Here is a 21,602-nt window from a genome sequence, read left to right as displayed (position 1 = left end):
CACCATGTAGAAGATTAAACAGAAAATAATTTCCTCATGGAAATTTGGGGGTATTTTTATAATAGTTTTCCTTTGTAAGTTTCTAATGTAGTTTCTGAAACTTACTTAGCTGTTGTTGATTTGTTTGAAAACAATAGAAACAAACTCTGTGTACCAAATACCATAAAAAGAGAATTACAGTACAATTGGAGTGTACAAGCAAATCAGGTTGTCACATAACAAATTTTATTTAATTGCAATTTTATGATCTGTAATAAACTGAAGGGGATATTATGTTGTCATCATTCTGTACCCATCTGTGCATTCCACAGCTAAAATTGGCCAGGGTGTTCCTGCATACAAAAAACTGTTATCCCTACTGGTGTTTAAAAATCTGGTCTCCAGATAAAAGGAGACATGATGTGGGGATCCAGAATGATGGTGAAGTCCTAGATTGAACACACACACCTTCTCCCCAACTATTTCTGTGTAGATATTTAAAACTTGCTTTGTAATATGTTACTTTAGAGAGCTTCTCTAAGTTAAATCACTCCTAAATCTACTTGGGTTTAGACAGACTGTCCTTTTTCTGTTTGTTTTTTTTTTTTTTTTTTTTTTTTTTTTTTTGCCTTTTTCCTTTTAACAAAAAATCAGCCAGGATCTCATGCTATTACTTTCTAGTAAAATTACCTTCACTGTATTTAAAGCCTATGAAATATCTCTATACAAACTTCTCCCATGTTCTCTCCTGTATCAAAGAAGTTGTAATTTATAAAAGGAAGTTTGATGAAGGCCAAAACAACATGCACACTCTTATGTCACTGAGCAGAGACACACCAGGAGACCAGTTTGGGTAAGCTGGGAATCCTTGGCAGAGCTCAAATGTAAAAATGCAGCTTATAGGAGGCAGAAGCTGGGACAGACTGCAAAGGCAGAGTATAAAAGCATTGATTGGGCATTTAGATGGTGTCAGAAACACCAAAACTCAAATGGAGTTGAGACTTTAAAGGAATGTTAGAGGTTACAAAGTGAGTTTGTGCTTCTACATTAATAAAAGTAGCAATACATTAGTGAAAGGCTGAGCAAGGAATGGGCCTGTTGCTGAATGGTGCATTTAGTGACAACAGACACAGGTGTGGCAGAAGTACTCAGTGCCTTCTGTTCCTCAGTCTCCCACAAGAAACTCTCCCAAGCCTCTTTGCTAAGAGAATTGGTTCAAGGAGGAGCAGAACTGCCATCTGTGAATGAGGATTAAGTCGTGCTTTAGAGAACTCAGCCCAGACAAGTCCATGGGACCAGGTTAGCTGCATCCAAGGGTACAGAAGGAACCAACTGATGCCCTTAAAAGGTCACTTTCCAATGTCTTTGAAAGGTCACAGAGAACAGGGAAGGTCTCCCATGATGGGAGGAAAGAAAATGTTGCACCCAGGTTCAAAAAGGGCCAAAAGAATAACCTGGGGAACTGTAGTCTGGTTGGTGTTTCTGGTCTCTGGGAAATTTAACAGGCAAGAGTTGGGACAAGAGATTTTATCTGGAAATAAAGAGAAATTCTTTCACCCTTGGGACAATTGACCAGTAGAACAGCCCAAAGAGGTTGTATGGCCTCTGTCCATAAAGGTTTTCAAGACATAATTGAATAAAAAACTGAGCCACCCAATCTGAACCCTGTTTTGAGCATCCTGTTAGCCTTGCTGACTTGCTGAGATCCCTTACAGACTTTAAAAAGAGGATTTTGGTTATTGCAAAACCATGTATTTAAGAAAATAATATTTAAGTGTTTAAAACATAATCAGAGAAAATTAATTTTCAGTGTATTGGATTTTGAAAGGGCTGCAGAACTCATTCCTCATTTGTTCACCTCCCCTTTCAATTTCTCAGGATGAGTTACTGAATCCATACTTCTGGTTTTCATTCTGGCCAGTTGAAGGAAAATGAGAATTCAGATGTGAAAGGGAAATGGATGAAAGTGAGTAAGTAGCTCATGATCTTTAGGAAGAGAAGAACAGCAAGAAAATAAGCAGTTCAATTAAACAGTCTTCAGAAGATTTAGAAAAATGTTCTCATGCCAAGAGAGTACAAGTAGATTATGAGGTTTTTCAAAAGACTGGTGGTTAGCCCTGCATGCTGAGAAAAGATAAAAAGGGGAGTGTGGCAGCAGAGAAAATAATGAGCTCTTCAGCAACGTGAAAAGGGAAAGTACATTTTGGAAATTTGATGTAATTACTAAAATTGATAGTAATAAGAACATACAATGATAAAGCTAAACAAGCTGAGGTGCTAAATAAGAACTGGCAAAGGATGTGAAGTAGGTATCACAATAAACCATTGTAAACATATTAATTGGAAAAGGAAGAGTAAAGAAACAGTTGGTCCATGAGAGATGCTAAGTAGACTGAACTGTTCTCTGGGTTTGTTTTTTTTTTTTACTTCAGAAGAAATTATATCAAACCAACTCAACTTTCTTTTGTGTCTGAATAACAAGTTTTGTGGCCATGGAGAAACAGTAGCTGTCATTCAGACTTTCCTGAAGTCTTTATACTTCCTCATGGGAAATTTCTCATTTCTCACCTTTAAACTGGAAGTGTATATTGAGGAGAATCTCACATAAATCCATCATGAATTTTTATTTTCATTTAAAAAGTAAATTTGAATTTGAGAATAGCACCAAGATGCAGAAGATTGTAAGCACATTGAAGACTAAATTAGAAATCAGAATGGTGGTAAAATACATACAAGAAATGACTGAGGGAAAAATAGGTACTTAGGTAAGAACCAATGGACTGCTCTACACATTTGGGAAGATCTGTCAACATAGGAATACTGGACAGAAATTAACTGTTGTCTTAACATTTTTGTTAAGGACAATCAGTTTAAAAGATTATTATAGATTAGAAGCTGAACACATCATGAGTCAGTGGTATAATTCTTTTGAAAATAATCATCATGCTAGATTATGTAGCAGGAGATACTGTTTATACAACATGAAATAATACTCCTTTTAGTCCAGGGAAAGCTGTACCTGTAGTAAGATCATACCTGGAAATCTATTTTCAGTTGAGATTTTTAAAATAAGTTTTTGGGTTTTTTTTACAAGGATAACTTTAAAAACACTCTCCTTTAAAATATCCTTCAATGTCTAGATAAAAAAGTTAAGTTTCTATTCTTAACGGAATAGAAAAGGTTGAATTCATTTTAGCAGAATCAAAAATTCAAAACATCTCTGTGTCTTCACAAATGTGCATGTAAGGCTGAAACTACTCCTTTCCATCTGCTAAAGGCTCAGTTTTCATTCTTTCACTTTCGCAACAAAATGCGAGCTTATGACCATTCAGGACAAAATTGTGTTGCATTTACAATGGAAAATGTTGGCCCACCAGCTCTGTTCCCACTGTTGAGCTGTAGCTATCTAACTTGAGAACCCAAATTTGGATCCTGTTGGGTCACCAGAACCTCCTAAAAATGACTGAGAGCCGTGAAGTTAGAATCTACTTCCTTCACTTGTTCTTGAAACTTAGCCTTTCCAATTGGACAGAAAAACTTGGAAATTTTAATTTCAAAGAGATCCTTCACTGTAATGCAAACTGAATTTCTGGTTAAATAAAGCAAAACACAAGGAGGGGTTCTTATGTATTCAGGAGTCTATTGTTCAACTATGCTTGTTGACTGTGACAATTGTGATGATGCTTTATGGATAGGGAGCTTTGAAATCCCTTCCCTTTATTCTTTCTTCAGTTTAATCTGAAAAATTAGCACACATATAAGACCTATAAAGAAAAAAACAACCCTTTTTACTTCTTGATTTCTGGTCCTGTGTAATTTCAATAACTTTACAATTGGTACATTGCTGAAGTTATTGCTTTGAGTTGATCTGCTCGTCAGAGGAGTGCAGGTCACTCCGGCTTGGTTGTGCATCACACAGCCCATCTCACACTTCCTTTTCTAATACATGAATAGAGGACATTGGCTGCCTGTTCTTGAGAAAAACAGAAAATTACTATTGTGTGAATAGCAAGATCTGATTTATCAGCTCAAATGGCACAGTAATGGCAGTGAGATCCATACTGTACACAGTCCCAACATCCCTGCATAGTCCGGTTGTGGAATGCCAATATTAATTGAAAGTAGCCACTTTTTTTTTCATGCCAGAGGGAATGCTGAATCCCAGGCTGCTAGGAGTGTATTTTTTTAGATCAATTAGCAGCTTTTCAGGTGCAAAGTTCAATCAGCTTCTTCTGCAGAGCGTAGTTGATAAGATAGCACTGACAGATAAAGTTAGGGCTTCTGGCTGGCAGCTCGCGCTGCAGTGACACGCGCTGGCAGTGACACCACTCACAGGAACTGGGGCTGGCGTGCTGCATAACTCACCTGTCACACGCCGTGCTGGGAGGTGATGTGGCAACAGTCTGCACGCTGTGTTGGAGCACTGGAAGCAAGTTAAAATACCAGGCAGCTACATGATACGGCATTTACCGCCTGTCCGTTCCGACAGGAAAAGTGTCACTTCATCCAACAGCCAGGGCTTAATTTATAAAAACAAATTCGGTGGGAGGTAGGTATGTAACATCTGCCTTGTGCTATTGGGTTTATTCTGCTTGGTAGGAATTAAAAAATTTAAAATATAAAGCGCGATGATAGCTCACTGTATTTCAAATTAGGCTGCAAAATTTTATTCAATGGATGCACCTTTCCTAAGTTGGTCCAAAATTCTCTTTCTTGGCTACACTATTAAGAGGTGCATGGCTTATTTCATTTTGGAAATCCAAATGACACCCTTGTAATGGCATACTGTATGCACACAAGTTTTTAACTCACATCTCATATTATCAGTATTTGTCATTTATATGACATATAATGTTTATGTAAAATTAATTATCTACCAATGACAAATACATAGCAGCAAGCTAGTACCAGTAGCTAGTTCAAAGTTGGTTTATAATTGTCTGTACTATGACACATTTAAGTACGAAAAAATAATTTTCAAAAATATTGTCTTTTGTTAGTCTTTTGCTTTTCAAATACATTGCATTACTACTCACATGAAAATATTGCTCATGACTAATTACAAACACAGTTATTAGTGTCATGATTATTTTTTAAAATCCTGCTTTTAATCTTTGTATATTTATAAAACCTCCTAAATTTAGTTGTTTTCAATAAGTGAGTGTTTTAAGATCAGTCAAAACAACTGCAAACTGAATGGGCAGCTGGCTGACAAGGACTTAACCTTCATCAAGCTGTAGCTGCAAGTCAGTTGTTGTTTTGGATCAAGCTAAGACATTTCAGTGCAATATGTGTCCTTTTCTCACGAAAAAGATGTCAAGTCAAGGATTTGTTGTGGCAGTGTCACATTTTTGGAGAGGAGTGTGTTCAAGTTAGATATATGCTTCCAAGATTTAATCTTCAAAATTCTTATGGTATGGACTGTAATTGCAGGAAACGTGAAGAGGAAAGTAAGAGGAAAGAAGCCAAGCTGCAGAAAGGGATGCAGAATGTGGAACAAAGCAAGTTTCGGGTACAACAGAATCCTGCAAATCGGGACAAGGCCACCAGTGTCCCCCAGTTACTCAGCAAAGCAGCTGACACACAGAGCAAGAGGCTCCTGTCCCTCAATGCTTCACAGATCCAGCCAGGGAGAAACAGCAGAGGTTCACCTAAAGCTGGTCATGACAAAGGGACCCCAAAGGAGAGCTGCCTGTCAGCAGAGCCTCAGAGCCAAGGCCATAAGATCAGGCAAGGTTTGTGATCTTGTTTATTTTTGCTGTTTATCTGCTTTGTCCACTTCTTGGCAGTATTTTATACCAATTTTGTCTTCCTGTGATTTCATATTCTTTCATCTTTTGGGCAATGTATGCAGCAGGGTAGAGTTAGATACAGATTCTTTTACTCTGGGTGAAGTAGTGGAAAACACCAGTATAGTGTCCTACAGTGTCTATAAAAATATCTAGAATATTTGAAAACAGGCTGTGGGCAATTGTTCTGTTAGTTGCACTCTTCAGAGAAAATAAAATTAAAGATATTTGACATATATATGGTGCACATAAAGAATGTAAATGGACAAATGGTAGCTCTGGTTTTTAAATGAGATTTATCCTCTCTCTCAATCCAAACAGTCAGTGTTTGAAAGAATGCTATGCCTTTTTTAGGTATGCATTCTCTTTTTGTTTCTGAAGTGGTGCCAGGAAAGTTGATACCACAAGGATCAAATCATGAAGTTGTGTGGTCAGTTCTCATTAGGTGTTTTAATCAACCCTCTTGTGACCCAAACTTTAATGGACTTCATTGGTCATTTTATTGGAATTAATATAAATTTAGACCCTTTGGGCTGTGAAAACTGTGATTCAGTTGTTGAGTGTTTTCTGATCTGTTTATCCAGTCAAAAGGGTATGCTATAAAGGCATTATGAATATAGCATGGTTTCACCAGGTTTTGGATGATCCAGATGATTTTTCTGTAATGACAGTATATCAAAGATGTCTTTCTTTTCTTTTTTCCCTCCTACCTACCCTTTAACATCCTGTCTGTTACATTTCATCCTCTCTGGTCTATTTTTTCATTCTGTTAATTTCCAAGCAGAATGAAAGGTGGATGGAAGATGGGGACTTCTCAGTTTTGCACTCCAGTCTGGCTTTTGAGTCACCCTCACCAGAGTGTTTAGAAGCAGTGATCACACAGCAGCAAGGGACAAATAGGAAAGACTTAATAATTTCATTCAGGATGTCAAGGGAAGTACTGAGAAGCCAAGTGCTTTGGGTTTCCTCGGTCAGTGGGTTATCCTGTGCCAGGATAAACCATGGATAGAGCAGGAGTTTTTCAGGCATCTAACTCAAATGTAATGTTAGAAAGAAAGCCATTTGTAAAACATTAAGCAAATGAAGGCGTTTGGGTCTCTACTGTGACAGGCAATCGTGTCCTCTTCTGATTCTTCCTGCTTGCATTTTTTTGTTCATTTAAGTGAGTCCTACTGTGCCCCAAAGGTAACTGAGCAAAAAAATCAGACATAAACTATGTTTTGCTGGGTTAGAGACTGATTTTATTTTCAATTCCTCTCTCTAAAGATTCACTGAGGAAACACATCAAAAGCAAGTCAAGTTGTGTCCATTTCCATTGTGGCAAAGCAAACGAGGGAACAAAAACTGAAGTGAAACCTCAGGTTGCAGCTGCTGCAGAAAGGGAGGGAGAAAAGCACAAGGAACACGCTGTCGACACAACGGGTGCCTGTGCTCGGAGGAGCAGGAGGCTTTCTGCTTCCACCTGTAGGACTGCCAGTGCTGGGGAGAAGCTGAGGGATCCAAGCCAGCCTCCCCCTGGCAAGAGGGACCACGGGGAAGGAAGGGCTGTGTTCTTCTGCGATGTTGGCTGCGCCGCTGGAACGGCGCGAAACTCAAAGCTGGGTGAAGCCGCTTCCAAAGGCAAAAGGCACCAGCAGAAACCCAGAAATAAAGAGGTAAATAAGAGATGTTCACCAGCTGGTTCTAGTAGACCAGGAAGCGCCAAAACAGTGTTTGTAAGCACCAGAAATGACAGCCTGCATGCTGTAGAACAAACTGTCAAAGTGGGAAACAATGAAATAGCAAAAAAGGCCTCTTCATTATTGTCTGCTGAGGCAGAACCTACCAGGACTGTGCCAAGAAACCCAATAACATGTTCTGCTTCTGATGACAGTTTGAACTTGGAAAAAACAGGCATAATTGGATCCAGGAATGCAGATGATCAATTATGTTCTGTTCCAGGGCAAAGTACAAATATTGAACTAATCCCTTTAGAGATTCGAATGCAGATCATAGAAAAAGAAAGAAAAAGAAAAGAGCTTTTTCGGAAGAAGAACTACGCTGCCACAGTCATACAGAGGACGTGGAGAAGGTAAGATTACTGTGTCAGTGGATAGAGAACAGTGAGATACAAGTAGATGTAAATGAAACCAGGCTTTTTGGCAGCCTGCTTTATTTTGCTTACAGTGTTGCCAGTGCTAAATGAGGCAGTTAATAATCTCTTCTCCACACAAGGGGAAGTGGGTTCCAGTTGCGTAGAATTGCATTAGTAAGTCCATAAAAAGTGCAAGGTAAGTGATGACTTTTAATAATCAGAGAAATCATTAAACTTCTATTTCAAGCTCTGGTCTTTCTTTAGAGAGTGCAAATCAGGATTTGCCTAAAACTGGAGTTCAGTGACATACTTGGAATTGTGCTCTGACCTAACATTTAACCAGATAAACCACGGAATATTTGGGAGCTTTGAGTGTTCATTGCCAAAACTTGAAGATAGCTGGAATACCTTGATTAAGCAGGAACAACTTCTGTACAGAAGAATGTACAGAATGCTTTCCACAGCATTATCCTGCTTTCCTAAATGTGTGAGTTTCAGTCTCAGAAATGCAGTCATTCTAAAAGGACCTTAATATTTAATTTTTTATCAAAATGAGCAGGAACAGTATGTAAGGGAAGTATATAATATGCAAATTATTCTTATTTATTGTTTATATTTAAACTTTCTTTGATTTTACTGGATGCAGAAAACTATAAATTGCTTATGCTTACTAATGTTCTTTCCAGGTCTCTCACTAGTTTAACAGTTTCTCTGGGGGACTCTGAGTTGAACATGTCCCTGGCCATGGCAGGTCTTTAAAAATCCCTTCCAACACAAACCACTCTGTGGTTCTGTGATTCCATGCCATATTCCTCTGAACTGAAGCAAAAGCAGCCACTTTTTCTCCTAGGGTTCCACCACTTCTGCTCTCCCTGCTGCCTTCTTTTCTCATGTAGATCCCAAGTTCTTGTCTTATGTATTCAAATCGCATGGATACCAAAAGTTAAAGGAAGCCAGGGGTAGGTTAGGAGAGTGGATCTGCAAGTGATGCTGCTGCTGGCTCCGCTGCTTTCACTCAACACCAGTTTAAAATCCTTACAGAGGGACAGGCATGTGCCATGGCTTTAAGACAAAGCAGAAAGCGAGTCCTTGTGCAAATTTCCCCAAAAGAACTGGGATCCAAAGCCATGCATTAAGCTGACTTAACTGCACAGAAATCTGCTTTCCATTTACACTACAGATTTTGGATAGGCCTTTGTAAATTGTCCACCTGCTGACACAGGGATGGTGTGCGTTCTCTCCAAGTGCATGCACTTACTAACAGTTTGCATTTAGGAAACTGTGGGAATTAAAGATTGTTTAAGTTACATTTGTTATTTAAATACTAAAGAGAGAAAAATAAATGTATTTGTTTTGTTTGCAAGAACTCATAGAACACTAACAAAGATCATAAATTCTGCAAGGCTGCAGGAGATGTTAGATTGGCAGTTCTTCCACGGTCCTGTGTTTGCTTTTGTTCTAAATTTGCACATGGTAAATATCATGTACTTGTAGACAGAAGTAAAACTGTACAATGTTATTGTGTAATTCTACATTAGAAACATGTAGAAGTACATGCATGAGTTCTGGAATTTCTCTAAATTAGAGCTAAATGCATTTGTCTCACTCTGCAAATTTTATAGTCCTGATGTACTTATTGAGGGCAAACACAACAGCAGAGTGGTACTGGTCTACTTAAGAGTATTAAACTTGCCATTCTCAAGAGAATGTTTCAATTCCCAAATCTGCAAACTTTATAAATGTACTCCTCAAAAGTGTATTCTAAGGTGTGTGGCTTGCCAAAGGTTAATTGCTTATCCTGCTCATTGAGGCTTACAGATTCTGTGTCTGTGTTCTCTCTCCTGGGGGGCGCAGGGACCTGTACCGTGCTCCAGGGCCCACAGGGAGCTGACAGAAGCTCGAATAAGTTGGTTGCTGTCACTGTTGTTCTCCCCCTGGAATCAAGCTGTATATTTTTAATATATAATTGCTGCGTGCATACTTTGGCCAGCAGTGGTTTTTAACATTAGAGTTTTTGTAACAATCACTGACAATACCACTTGCCAGCTTTGTTGTTCTGCACGTGGATATTCCACTTTTATGTGCAGTAGTTTTGTTGGCTAAGCATCGGGTATATTTTAAGGCAGCATGTCAGATTGATAATGTATCAAACTTGGTCCCATTCTCCTTTTTTCTCACTAGGATCAGAATGATCTGTTGAGAGCTGAATTGAAACAATGTGCACTTGCTCTACAGATAACTGCCTACATCTTCTCAGTGTCAGAACCTCACAGTTGTTTTCTTGTTGCTAAAAACTACCAGAAGTTCTCTGCAAACATGAAATCACAGCTTGGTGCAAAGGTGGAGTGACTATGAATGGGTCATTTCACTGTATCAGCAAAGGCATCTGGCAGTAATTACTGAATTCCAAGAGAGTAGCTTAGTATTCTTTTCTGCTCCAGTATAAAACAGTTCCCCAATTGTTTTTTCTGCAGTTAAGTATTCACTTAACCCATCCTTACCTCAAGTTATGTTAGCAAGTCACTGTAACTGTGCTCCCTCTTCACTTTCTTTTCCTCTTCTACCCCGTTAAAAAGTTAAAAGTGGCATGTTATTTAAGAAAACTGGATCATTTTTTCCCTCTGTCTCAGTAATACTCCTGTTCTGAATTCATACCATGCTTCACAACTTGCAGGCCCTGACAAGATGCAGTTGCTGCCTGCATTTGTTATGTACTTTAATGAGCTGCATAACAGTACATGCCTGAATTCTGAAGCTTCACTAAATTAAGATTAAATACATTTGTCTCACCCAGCAAATTTCACAGAGGTAATTTGCTAAGCTTATTGGAAGTTTAAAATTATTTGGGCTGTAACGAAGCATATCATCCCCCTTTGGCATTCTATTGTGCTTTTATGTACTCATTTTTTGTATATCGCTGCTGCTTTGTTTGAATTATGTAGTTCATTGACTCAGAACATATATTTAAACAATTTGTATCTGGCTTGTTGTCTTTTGTTTTAATTTAGAACTTGTTGCAGAGGGAGCAACAGAAAAAAACATCTCTTCCTCTCTTCTTCCTCCTTCACATTACCAGGGCATGCAGTAGGAGCCTTTCTGAATGCCAGAGGGGATGATGATCAATGTGTTTTGGCCTGTTACCAAACACTTATAATTAATATTTTACAAGTGTTACTCAATGCTCATTTGTGACAGGTTTGTACTGGGAGGATTCAGAGTTAATTGCTAAGCCAGTTAATTGACTTGTGAGTGTGAAAAGCCAATATCCAATTGAATACTTACATCCGATTCAAGCGGAAAAAAAAAACCCCAAACAACTCCTTGCTGCCGGTGCCATTTGCCACCAGAGTGCGAGGGACAGATAATCTGCTGCTGCCACTCGCAGGGGGCTGTGACTGTGTGTAAGATCAAAGCAGCTGAGGCAAGGTTGGGTCAGAAGACAGGGAGCCTTTGAATGGAAGGAAAAAAACACGGATTGCTGAAAACAAGGTGAGGGGAGAGGGGAGCATCTTCAGAGGACGAGTGGAGAGCAGCTCACTTTTCTGCGGAGGAAACGTGCAGTTGAACCCACAGGAGGCAGATTTGGTTTGTCTCTTGCACTGATTGACTGAGGACATGAAGTGCTAAGGCAGATGAGAAAGTTTGGTGTTACTAAGCTGTGACTATAGTGAAAATGAGGAAGCAGTACTGATTATACTGTTACCATAAATATTTATAGTTTTGTGTTCTGATGATTTTCTATGTATAAAGCAGCTGATAAACTGATGTTGAAGCACTGTAACTTTTGATACCTGTAATGCCAGATCTTTACTAACTGTGTGAAATAATGGATGCATCCAAAATTGAACCCAACTCCTACTTTTTCTTCTGAACAAACATTTCTCATCCAAGTGACTTAGCACATCAGTGGGAGTTCTGTTTTCCCAGTTACTCATGTAATCCACCATGTGAACTGATGCGTGGAAAGCATGGAAGTTAAAACAGGTCACCTAAAACAAGTGCTCTTCTCTTTTCTGCTCTCTAGTTACCAGCTAAGACAGGAGTTGTTTCAGCTCCTTAGTGCTAAGCGGCAGTGCAAGGAAGATGAAGACAAATGGAGACAAGAGGCAGCTGCCTTCTTCATTCAGGTTGCTTGGAAGAAGCAGCTGAACCATAGCCCTCTGAAATCAGTTCCTTCATGTAAAACTCTGAAATCCGTAAACAAAACCAGCTCAGCCATAAAAACCAGCAAGCAGTCCATCCTAAAGCAGATATATGGTAATTTTCTTTTCACTATAATTTATTTTTATAACAGAGCGTATTCATCTATGCACTTCTTACCTAATTGTTAAGAATTTCAACTATTTATAAAAATTAGTCTGAACCTCAGGTGTTCTAGGCAGTTGTACTTCTCTTGCAGATTAAAAAAACCGAACAACTCAGTGATTTAAAATGGCTGCTGCTAAAGCTGTTTGAATCCCCACACAGCATTGTTTCAGCACAGATCTTGAGCAATCAAATAATTCAGTTGCCAGATCTGCTCACATATATCAATGTGGAAAGAGAACAGAGCAGTTAGGCTGGGGATAGCTGGCTGTATCCATGCAGAATGGCTACCTGGATCATGGTTTGGTTTTTTAAAGCATTGGTTTAAACTTTTTGTTTTGCTTGTTACTCTTTAAAAAATATTTTCATTTGAAGAACATGTTCAATGTTCATAACTTTCTGTATGAAGATAAGTGGTCTATTTATGGCAAGAGCAAAATTGTCTTTTATAATTCTGCATTGCTTTGCACTGTGTCTGAATGTGCAGGTGCAAAGGAATGCAGCTTCAAGAATAGGTAAAGTGCTGCTTCTAGACCTAGAGTTCCTTTACAGTGTGAATCACTGAGTAAGGATGTGCTAACTATGTATACTTTAGCAGGAGGTAAGTCACTTCTGTCATGGCTCTGTAGCTTTGAGAACCAAAAAGGATAAAATAAATAAAACTAATAAATTTATTTTCCTTATTTTTTTTAATAACAACTGTAAGAAGTATTTTAGTATTAGTTAAATTTCAGTTGTGGTTGTCACGATTTTGTGTCATATGGAATGTCTCATGAGTTTCCTCATAAAAAAATGAAAGTAATTTTTAGGATAAAATAATGCTGTAACGTACTGAAACAGTTTGTAGCTATACACAACCACATGTTTATGTGATAAACACAGAGCTGTTCACATTGTTTGTTAAAGGACGTTCTCAGGAAGGCAAAGTGTGTCAGTCAACAAGACCTCCTTCTAAGCTGAAACTTTCTGATGTGCAGCTGGTCTCAGGTAGGACACATCCATTTTAAGCATACTTTGATATTTATATACCTGAGATTGGTTTCTTTTTAGATAAGAAAACAATCTGCTTAAGGACCGGGCTCTCTTATCAAAATATGTAATTACTGCTAAACTGTTGTGATTGCACACTCCTTTCACCACTTTTGGGCTTAACTGAGCACTGCACTTCTATCCTTGAGTAATTTAGATTAAAAACTTCTTTACTAAATGCCATTTGTCAGACTTTTTAAAGTGTATTACGGACTTACTTGGGGTAGGGAGCTGTGGGAATGTTGGTGCTTCACCACGTGAAGGTTTAGTGCCCCACTGGCGTTTGGTGTTCCTGGCTGTGCTACACCTCAGTCAGACAGGCCACAGCTAGATGGGAACACAGCAACTGCTTCAAGGAGTCAGGAGTGCAGGTAATTTGCAAAGGGAAGTAAAATACATTTTCCAAGTAGTTTAACACAACTCTGAAGTCAGAAGGAAATCTGACAGTGGACCTATCCTTGCATTTGTTAGAACTGTAGGTGAATTTCTGCCTCACATAGAGACAAGAGGCCTTTTTCTTTCACTGTCTGAGAACTGTTTTAATTAAGAGGCATGACCAGACAGGTGTTTGATTGCCACCTCTTCATGCAGATACGAATCTAAATTTTAAAAGAGCTTTTAGCTCTTTTCGTTTAACTTTTCAGGACAACAGATCTCCCTGTCTTCTGAAATAAAAAGCCTTTCTCTTGAGGCTGGAGTGGCCTTTGCTTTCATAACTTGGTGACGAATAGGTTAGTGATAGGAACTCTGCCCAGTTCCTTTAGAACACTACTTACTTTTATTCACCTAATAGGAGCTCAGGGAACTTTAGCCCTTACTTAAAAGACAATAACATGTTTTTCATCTGCCTGCCTTTGTGCATGACAACATTACGTTTGTTGGAAAAGTTCAGAGCTGTCAGTGGCTAATGCCAGATACTCCGTTTCTGACGTAGGTGCCTGGAGTAGGTCAGAATGGACTGTTCAGTTTCATTCTTCCCTTGCTGAAGGTACATCTGGGAAGGTGAAGGCTGACTGGCAGCCCAAGTTTTAATGTTCATAGAGCTCGTGGAAGAAGCGTGCAGTGACAAATCTGTAACGGGGATTGACACCCAACTCAGTCAAACACTTTGGAACGGGGGATACACAGAGGGTGTTCAAAGGAAACGTTCAGTAAGGCAGATGACAGGTAGAAAAGGGATGGGATATACAGGCATGGAGTAAGTGCTTTGGAATATTCTGGCAAATAGGCCCTTTAAGATTGCTACCATTAAAACATTTCAGAGCTTGAAATTAGTTCTAATAGGCTTTTTTAAATTAAGTAGATTCTTTTTGTCAATTCAGCAAGTGGCACTATAAGAGAGGTGCTCTGCAGCAGAACCAGACAGCCTGGTTCTTTGTTTCACTGTGGACATTAAAGTGTGTTCAGCAAAGGAGCAGGTTTTGCAACTCTTGGCATTAGAAAGATGTCTTTAAGATATGCTGAGTTGACACCTTCAATGAAACATTTGGATTTGCACTTGGGATGACCCTGGCTAGAATGGGATAAAGCATTGAAATGTTTGCAGTAAATCTTAACAAACCTGGGAAAGGAAAACACACATTATTTGTAGCACATTACAGGAAATATAAAAACATTGCATGAGCAATTCAGAACACTCGCTTTAGGCCCTGGACTACTAGCCCTGACTTTCTAGAAAGAGCCCAGTGCCTACCTCATGTTGCTAAAGATTGTGTTGAGCAATCTCTTTCTGCTCTTCAGCAAATTCAGCCAAGAGTATAGTGTTAGTCTGGAGCCCTACATTCATTTATGGGGGTGAACCCTGCTACACCCATGGGAGGCTGCTGGAGTCCCAGATGCAGCAGCAGCATCATCAATGTTCCACACAAGCTGTACCCAGTGCTGCAGAAACCAAACTCTCCTGAGAGACAATCAGCAGTGAGCTACCAGGAAAAAGGCATGCTCTGCTCCCAGGAGATTCACTGCTTATGAAATCTAGAACACAATGTAGATGAAGCTGCTTTTCACCCATTAGAGTTCCTCATCAAAACTATTTTGTTCTTTTACAGTGAGCAACCTACAGTGTGTTAATTTGCTGGAGAACATGGAAAAATCAAGGCAATTTTCCTACAACATGAGACCAATCACTGCTGCAAAACCAAAAAATACAAGACTCAAGCATTAAGCAAAACAATGTTTGGAATTTAAAATCCATTCCAGTACAGCTGTTATCTTTCATAATGTATAAGCCATCTATGATGTATTAAACTTGAACATTTTCAGTTTTGTATTATCACAGCATTACATGCCAAGCAGACTTCTAAGGAGCTGGACTCATTTTGTGTACAAACTGGTTTTTAAATGCAACTGTTAATTTCTTTACCAACACAGGATGAAATCTGAATTGCATTTGAAGACAGAAAATGAAGCACTAAACCCAGTATTGCAATAACATTGTAAGGGTAATCAAAGCTTTCCATTGCAAAAAGTAGGAATTTTGATGAACACATTCAAACAGAGTTTCAAAGAAGAAGGAATCTGTACTAAAGATACTGCAGTTCTGAGAGACCAATGTTCAATTTTACCTCAAGTTCATTAAATTAATTTTAAAATCCAAGCAGGAATGGAAGAATAGCCTTCATGCTCCACTTCTCTACTAAAGAAACTGGGTCCTTAGCTAACTATGGATTTGGAAGGAAATGTAGACATGTTGACAAAAAACACTAAAGAAATTGCTTTCACAACCTTTGGAAACTATTAGGGCTGTGTTTTCTACACTTTGAAATTATCACCGATTTTTTAATAACTCTTTTTCTATGTGCATTAAATACAGAAGCAAGAAAAGATGGGCCCTACTCTAGAAAAACAAATAGTTCTTTTCATAGCTTTGGAGCTGCTGCAGTGTACAGTATTTACCTTGCACAAAATATTTAAAAATATGAACTCAGCAAAAATAAAAAATGTTACTCTAAAGCATATTGTTTTCTAATTATTTTTTATCTACTTGAGACTACTCAATTTTGGGTTTTTTAAAATAATGTGATGCTTCAAAATAATAGATGAGCAGAGTCAATTTAAGTCTGTTTCTCTGCAAGCTCTTCAGCATCAAGGAGTAGGACTTTCTTTAACACCTCTCACCATGGTCACCATATTTTACTAAAATACCTTCCAGTAACATCTCCTTGCTTGAAAAAAAAGGCAATAGAGGTATTGCAGTTCTCTGTAAAATTTTTATTGTTTCACTTACAAAAAAATTGACAAGCTTTGTTCCAACATCTTCCATTCAAAACTAAATAGAAGTAAATGCTTTACAATAAATGCAGTTTGACCTCTTCAATATACTGTGTTTATAGGACCAGGTGTCTGGGGATGAGAGGCAAGGTAGATGTTGAAACAGTAATGGAGGTCTGTGAGCCACTGCTCCTGAACTTCACCACTCTTCAGTGTCTAGAAAGGAGAAAACAGGTACAACTCAATTTCCCCAACAGCACTTGCAAAAGGCTTTGTTTTCACAGGTAATCAGGTGCACTGTTAAATGTACAAGACAGCTCTGTTCTGCTGCACAGTGACATTATTCCTCTCTTTTACACATTTCAACATGGTGTGTCTGTTAAAGCCCAAATAATAAAGTGTTACAACTGGGTTCACTAAGTCATTACATTAAGTGTGAGAGTTAACACCAGATGTGCTTTCCTTACTCTTAATTAGTGGCTCACTTTGCAATTCTGCAATTTATAACTGCTACCAACAGACCACCCCAGCTCAGGCCCAGGCATTCCCTCTTCTCACGATTATGTAGGTTGCTTAAAAAACCCAACAACAACATGGCAGAACACCACAAGAACTGGTTGTGGCATTTTCAACACTAAAGGGAAACAACCCCCTCCTAACCTGGAGGTTAGAGAACCTCGCCATGTCTTACATCTGCTTTCACCGCCTCTGTTTGAAAATAGCCCTTCTAGAACATTTGCAATGATTTTTTAAAATAAACATGACATACATATGGTCCCCAGGGAACAAGAAGAAGTTTCATACCATGATGTCCTTGATGATCTGTTGCACCAGAAACTCATTTGTGATCATATGGCTCCTGAGCTGCCCATGCTGCATTAGTAAGCGAAGCAACTGAGCAACAACGGGCAGCTCTTCCCGACAGATCCTGCTCACTTGCAGGCTTTGCAGCATCAGCCTCAGTAGCCGTGGCAGGAGTGCTAATGCAGAAATGCATGATCTCCACAGCATATCCCTAAGGGGAAAGGATAATCAAAGTTGACGTGACTGAGGACACACATTTCAAGGATGCTTCTGTGAACTGGGTGCATGGCAGTACAAGGAAACCTGCATCTGTGGATTTAATCATACCAACTGCATTCACCTTAATTAGTGGCAAGGCAGAAAATCTGTACCAGAAAATGCCAAACTTGAAAATATTCCAAAATTTTGTACAGTACTGGTAAGGTACAAATGTTGCTTAATCTCTCACGCAATGCAATTCCTACTTCATGCAGCTGCAAAGAGGTTTTTGTCTCAGTCACTTTTCAAATACACCTGAATCTTTGTTTAATATTCATAAGAAATTAAATAATGGACTCAGCTATTTGTGATATGCAAGACATTAAATACAGTAGGAGAAGGAGGACATGGGCTTTGAATTTTCAGGAAGTTTTAACAACTTTTCCATGAAAGTCTGACCTGTTTAAAGACATTTCTGCATTTCAAGTGAATATATTTCAATTCGTTATGTGTAGCTTTTGGGTTTTTTAAATCAAATGGCTTTGCAGTCTGTGTAACAATGCCTGAGAAGTTTTAAAACTGAAACATCAGATCAGTTAAGAGTATGTACTCATAAAGCCAAATCCTTTGCATGGTGCTTTTCAGTGTATCTAATGAAAGAAGCTGAGGTTAAAGATTAAGGTATAAATATCCAACTTGACAAAATCAGGATTGTTTTGACATCCAAGTAGAACAGTTTGAGATTAAACCTTCTTCAATTACTGTTTTAAGTAATTCCTTGTAACTTTGTGAGTTTTTCTTAAATCTAAGTACTGATTTAAAGTAAGCAAAAGAGAGACAAGAAAGAGAAACTCAGGGAGGAAGGGGTGTATCCTTTCGTTTCACATCTCTAAATACTTGTGGCTGCAAAGACAAGATGGTAAGAAGAGCAGCTTTACCTTTTCTGTAAATGTTCTGCATCCTCTCTGTCTATAGTTAGCAGAAAATACAGAAGACTGTAACAACAAGAGGCCAAGAACCTGTGCAGGTTTTCACTTATGATGCAGGCTTGATCCAAGAGCTTATTTATGGCACACAGAACAGATCCAGCTGTGCTATCGGGTATTACAACCAATCCAACCTGTATTAAAACGAGACCAAAAAAACAACAACCCAAGTTCATACAAAAGATGTTTTGCTGGGATATAAGCAAACCTAGAGCTTTCCTATGGTGACATGTGTAACTTTGTTTCTGTTCAAACTCTACAGACCACTGCATTTTTTCAAATCCCCGCTTTCCCAATAAATTGCCACCCAAACCAACAGAAGGTTAAATTGACATCTTCATTCCATCCCTTCTAAACACTCATCTCAAACATATTAGAAAAACACAACACTGCTTTGAGCCTTGCTCTGAATGACAGTGCAAGCACAAACAATCTTCTGGGCAGAACAGGTCTTTCCTTTTAAGCATATATCATGGGACTGGGAAGGCCTTTCAAGTCTTGAAATGGCAGTGAGCAGTCACTGAGGTAGAAACAAACTCTGATTTGTGCTACAGAAAGGAAGGCTTCTACAGAATTGTCACCAGGGTAAGTCTCATTTGAAGCCCAACAGGAGCTTTATGAACCGAAGTAAAACAAAGCTAATGAAATATATGGTGAGCCCAAAGTGGGGTGGTGCTTTGCTATTGTTAAAGAGAGAACATCATCTTGAGTAAGGATTTTATAGGCATGATAAATAATTTAGAAAAAATTTTTGCTTTTTGTAGAGGAAGTGAATTAGAAAGCAGTTTAAATTTTGACGTACTATGGAGTTAAGTACCCTAGATTTTTCTTGTAAAGCCATAAAAAAAAAATGCACTGCAGTGTGGCACCATTTACTTTTAAAAAACTATTTAAGGAAGTCGACAGTAGTCTAATTTGCTCACCTGCAAGTACATTGTTTTAAGCTGAACAGAGGGAGTTAGTTCACTTAACAAAAGTCAGCTGTTTCTTTTAGAAATGTTTAGAAAAAAGATCAATAAATACAAATGTGAAATGTATTTCATTCATACCATTACTTGTGAGAGCTAAGAGATACAGAACAACTATGAGTTGAAACTTTTAAATCCTTCCAGCCAAAGACACTGGGTGTATTTCAAGGCCACGAGCACAGGTTGCTGTCCCAGGTTGACCCTGTGCCAGTCAGGTGCAGAGGCAGGAGGATGATGATGGTCCTGCCTGACAGAAGGTGGGACTGCAGTTGTCACCATGACCCTGCTGAATACTACAGGACACTGAGGCACCAAACAATTAAAATGATTATCATTCTTCCTGATCAAACATAAATAAGAAATAATGGCAGCGATCTAGATGGATATAAACAACCATCCTGAAGACCAACTGAGCCAATACTACTAATGGAATATGCTGGTCAGCCAGTCAGAAAGATGACAGGAGCAGAGACATTTCAATTTATACAAATCCAGTAGATGAGGCTGCTCAGGTAAGTTCCCATATAGCATGTTGCCTCCACGGTGCCTTTGCTCCCTGAGAGGTGTCATCAGCCAGCTGGAAACCTTGGGCAGCAGCCTTGCCAACCATAAAAACCCACTTAATGGTTTGTTCTCAAAGGGACAGGGGAGTAGAACATAAATCAACTTTTAAAAAGGCTTATAAGTCAACATCCACTCCTAAAAATTCAGACTATGGTTATAGGTAAGCGTCCCTATGGATGCTTTAAGTCTAGTAACTTCTCAGTATGTCTCCATACAGGGAATGGCAGACACTGGTTAGATCACAGATCCACCCTGACAGGAGGGCAGGGGCAGACCCTGTGGTCCTCCCTCTCATCAGGCAGTGTCACAGGGAACTGCAGATTCTGTCCCTGACCATTCTGTTACCCGGCTCTGGCTTTGCCATCCCCATCCTCAGCTCAGGCACATTCAGAATTAGAAGGCAGGCTGCAAAACCCACAGAATGGGTCAGGTTTAAGGGACCACAGGGGGTCATCTGGTCCAACCTCCCTGCTCAAGCGGAGTCATCCCAAAGCACATGGCACAGGATTGTGTCCAGATAGTTCTTGAGTATCTCCACTGAGGGAGACTCCACATCATCTGTGGGCAATCTGCTCCAGGGCACAGCCACCCACACAGTAAATTCAAGTGGAGCTTCCTGAGCATAAATTTCTGCCTGTTGCCTCTTTTCTATTGCTCAGCACCACGAAGAACCTGGCTCTATCTTCGTGGCACTTTAGACACTTACATACATAGATGAGGTAAAAAAACCTCATCCAAAGCTGCTGGTCACTCTTTTGAAAAACAAACCAAACCAAGAAGTATTTCATTTATGGACAAACTGCCTTGAAGACAGGCTGAAGTATTCACAAATCTGAGCAAAATTACTTATATAAGTTTAGATACCAACAGTTATTATGTATTTTTTAAACTCCTCCACATCTTGTTTAAAGTTTTTGCAAATGCTGAAATTAGATATGAAATACAGGATAAGTGGAATTGAAGATTGATGAGACTGTTAGCAAATTCACAAGGAAGTTTTAACATAGAAGACAAAATGGTACTTACCAGATATTTACAGATGCCAGTCTGGAGAATGTCAAAACACTGACTTTGTGAAGGTATGGTGGACAAGCTGTGACAGATCACCTGTTTCAATAAAACAAAGTTATATTTAAGGACTCCAAAAGCAACCAGCAGTCATTCACTGTGAAGTCATACTTTGCTGACAGATCTAAATCCAAAGAACCTACAGGGACATGCAGCAGCTTTGTCTCAAAGTAGTGATTCTTTACAGTCTAGAAGAGTAGCACTGTCAACATAAATTGTGCTTAAAGAAATGATATGATGGTCTACACCATTAGGTTTTTTTGGAAAAGGTGCTCTGCATTCTATCTGTGTGACAGAAGGCCAAAAATACTCTATCAAGCTAGACTGCCACACCAAGCCTCCAGATGCCTTTCCTTGGAGCTGAAGAATTTCAGAAAAAAACTTCCCAAATAACTGTATCAAGCATGAAACAGAGGAGTCACAGTGAAACAGAAAAGTAATACAACAAAGAAGAATGTAGCAAAGATCCATTTTCAACATATTTTCCTCTTCAGTACCAAAAATGTTATGTCCGAAAATGATACAAAATGAAATATTACAATGGAAAATCTTGTTTTATAAACTACATAAAACTTTCTGGTGATTATATAATCAGGCACTAGCAAACTACCATAAAATGTTGTATGTC

The 21,602-nt window shown here is 38.9% G+C and overlaps 2 protein-coding genes across 6 annotated transcripts in view; one reads left to right on the top strand and one right to left on the bottom strand.

The window, feature by feature from the left end:
* INVS (inversin) overlaps positions 1-15,480 on the top strand; it is an 83,305-nt gene extending 67,825 nt beyond the window's left edge. Inside the window, exons 13-17 of the mRNA XM_014875154.2 lie at positions 5,413-5,714; positions 7,035-7,839; positions 11,867-12,099; positions 13,054-13,134; positions 15,225-15,480. Of these exons, the coding sequence (XP_014730640.2) occupies positions 5,413-5,714; positions 7,035-7,839; positions 11,867-12,099; positions 13,054-13,134; positions 15,225-15,340 (1,537 nt within the window). The 3' untranslated portion in view covers positions 15,341-15,480. The remainder of the gene's footprint in view (positions 1-5,412; positions 5,715-7,034; positions 7,840-11,866; positions 12,100-13,053; positions 13,135-15,224) is intronic.
* An 885-nt stretch (positions 15,481-16,365) lies between these two features.
* Positions 16,366-21,602, bottom strand: part of TEX10 (testis expressed 10) — a 54,778-nt gene continuing 49,541 nt past the window's right edge. For all 5 annotated transcript variants that reach the window (XM_014875169.2, XM_088172113.1, XM_014875172.2 and 2 more), the window contains 4 exons: positions 20,933-21,013; positions 18,327-18,508; positions 17,191-17,401; positions 16,366-16,602 (listed from right to left, as the gene is read on the bottom strand). In XM_014875169.2, coding sequence (XP_014730655.1) covers positions 16,489-16,602; positions 17,191-17,401; positions 18,327-18,508; positions 20,933-21,013 — 588 coding nt within the window. In that variant the 3' untranslated portion in view covers positions 16,366-16,488. The remainder of the gene's footprint in view (positions 16,603-17,190; positions 17,402-18,326; positions 18,509-20,932; positions 21,014-21,602) is intronic.

This window comes from Sturnus vulgaris, chromosome 1 (genome assembly GCF_052056855.1).
Source record: "Sturnus vulgaris isolate bStuVul1 chromosome 1, bStuVul1.hap1, whole genome shotgun sequence".
In the NCBI taxonomy this organism is placed as follows: Eukaryota; Metazoa; Chordata; class Aves; order Passeriformes; family Sturnidae; genus Sturnus; species Sturnus vulgaris.
This window is presented reverse-complemented; position numbering and strand designations above follow the sequence as displayed.